Source organism: Egretta garzetta, unplaced genomic scaffold (genome assembly GCF_000687185.1).
Source record: "Egretta garzetta isolate BGI_Z169 unplaced genomic scaffold, ASM68718v1 scaffold957, whole genome shotgun sequence".
Classification (NCBI taxonomy): domain Eukaryota; kingdom Metazoa; phylum Chordata; class Aves; order Pelecaniformes; family Ardeidae; genus Egretta; species Egretta garzetta.
In genome coordinates this window covers 64,417-65,584 of record NW_009260360.1, presented here as the reverse complement: position 1 = coordinate 65,584, position 1,168 = coordinate 64,417, and the positions used below count along the sequence as shown (strand labels likewise).

Genomic DNA, 1,168 nt, shown 5'->3' with positions numbered 1-1,168 from the left:
TGTGCTGGAGGCTGGAAGAGCATTGGGGACTGCAAACACCGGGGCTGGGGCAACAGCGACTGCAGCCACGAGGAAGATGCGGGTGTCGTCTGCAAGGATGAGCGCATCCCGGGCTTCAAGGACTCCAATGTTATTGAGGTGAGGCAGCTGCTGGCCAGGGTGGTGGCCATGTGCAGGACCAGGGGACGCTGTCAGCGCCTTCCCCCAGCCCTAGCACATGGGCTCCCCATGGAGAGGGGAGCGTGCTGCCCCACCGCCTGGGCTCCCCGGACCCGCAGTGCCCCCGAGTCGCACGAGCACCTATTCCGCTGGGGTGCTCAGGCCAGTGCTGGGGCCGCAGGGCCACCCTGCAGCCGCACACCCCTCCCCTGCCCCACCTGGAAGTGCAGCGCTGCCGTGCCCCCCCGAGCATCCTGAGCTGCTGCTTCCCCCAGCAGCTTCTCCAGGCCAGGGCATCTGTCTTGCACCTCTGCAGCCCGTTTCCTTCCTTCTCCTGCCTGCCAGGGACCCTCGGTCCCAGACCTGCTCCTCCACGCCACACCTCTCCAGCACGCCTGGCTTCTCCCGCTCCCTCTTCCTCTCTTCCAGGCTCTCTCTTTCTCAGAGCAGCTCTCGTGGATGCCCTTTCCCCGGCTGGGGTCCCTGTCCCCTGCTGTCACGGTGCCTGTGGGTGACAAGGCTCTGCTCAGGATGTGGCTTGGGTGTGGGGATGCGGCACAGCCCTGGGCACGGGGCGGCAGGTCTCCCGCGAGGCGAGGGGGGCCGGGGCCGTGTCCTGCAGGCTGTGCCCAGCGTCCCGACACCCTCTGCCGCTGTCCTGCTCTGGGTGGGTGCCTGGGCGCGGGGCAGTCTGGGCACCCTCCCTCCGGGTGCGGGGTCCTGAGGGGATGGGATGGCAGTGCTGGCTCTCCTGGCTGCGCTCCTGGACGATGCACCTGGGGGGGCCAGGGGGACATGGGGCATTGCCTGCGCAGGGTGGGATGAGGTCCTTGGCCGCCCAGGGCCATTGGGCATGGCCTGTGGGGATGCAGGACCTGGCCATCTCTGCTCCCCACCTGGGACTGGGGACCCCACCTCCTGCGGGTGCCTGCATCCTGGGGCGTCCCTGGGAGACGGCTGGCGGGAGCTGGGGCGACAGGGCGCAGTGCAAGCCCGGGCTGACCCGTGC

At 69.3% G+C, this 1,168-nt stretch overlaps 1 protein-coding gene across 1 annotated transcript in view; it reads left to right on the top strand.

Annotated features, from left to right (window-relative positions):
* The window catches only part of LOXL3 (lysyl oxidase like 3), a 23,002-nt gene that overhangs the window by 11,285 nt on the left and 10,549 nt on the right, over nt 1-1,168 (top strand). The window contains exon 2 of the mRNA XM_035898464.1: nt 11-138. Within this exon, the coding sequence (XP_035754357.1) occupies nt 11-138 (128 nt within the window). The remainder of the gene's footprint in view (nt 1-10; nt 139-1,168) is intronic.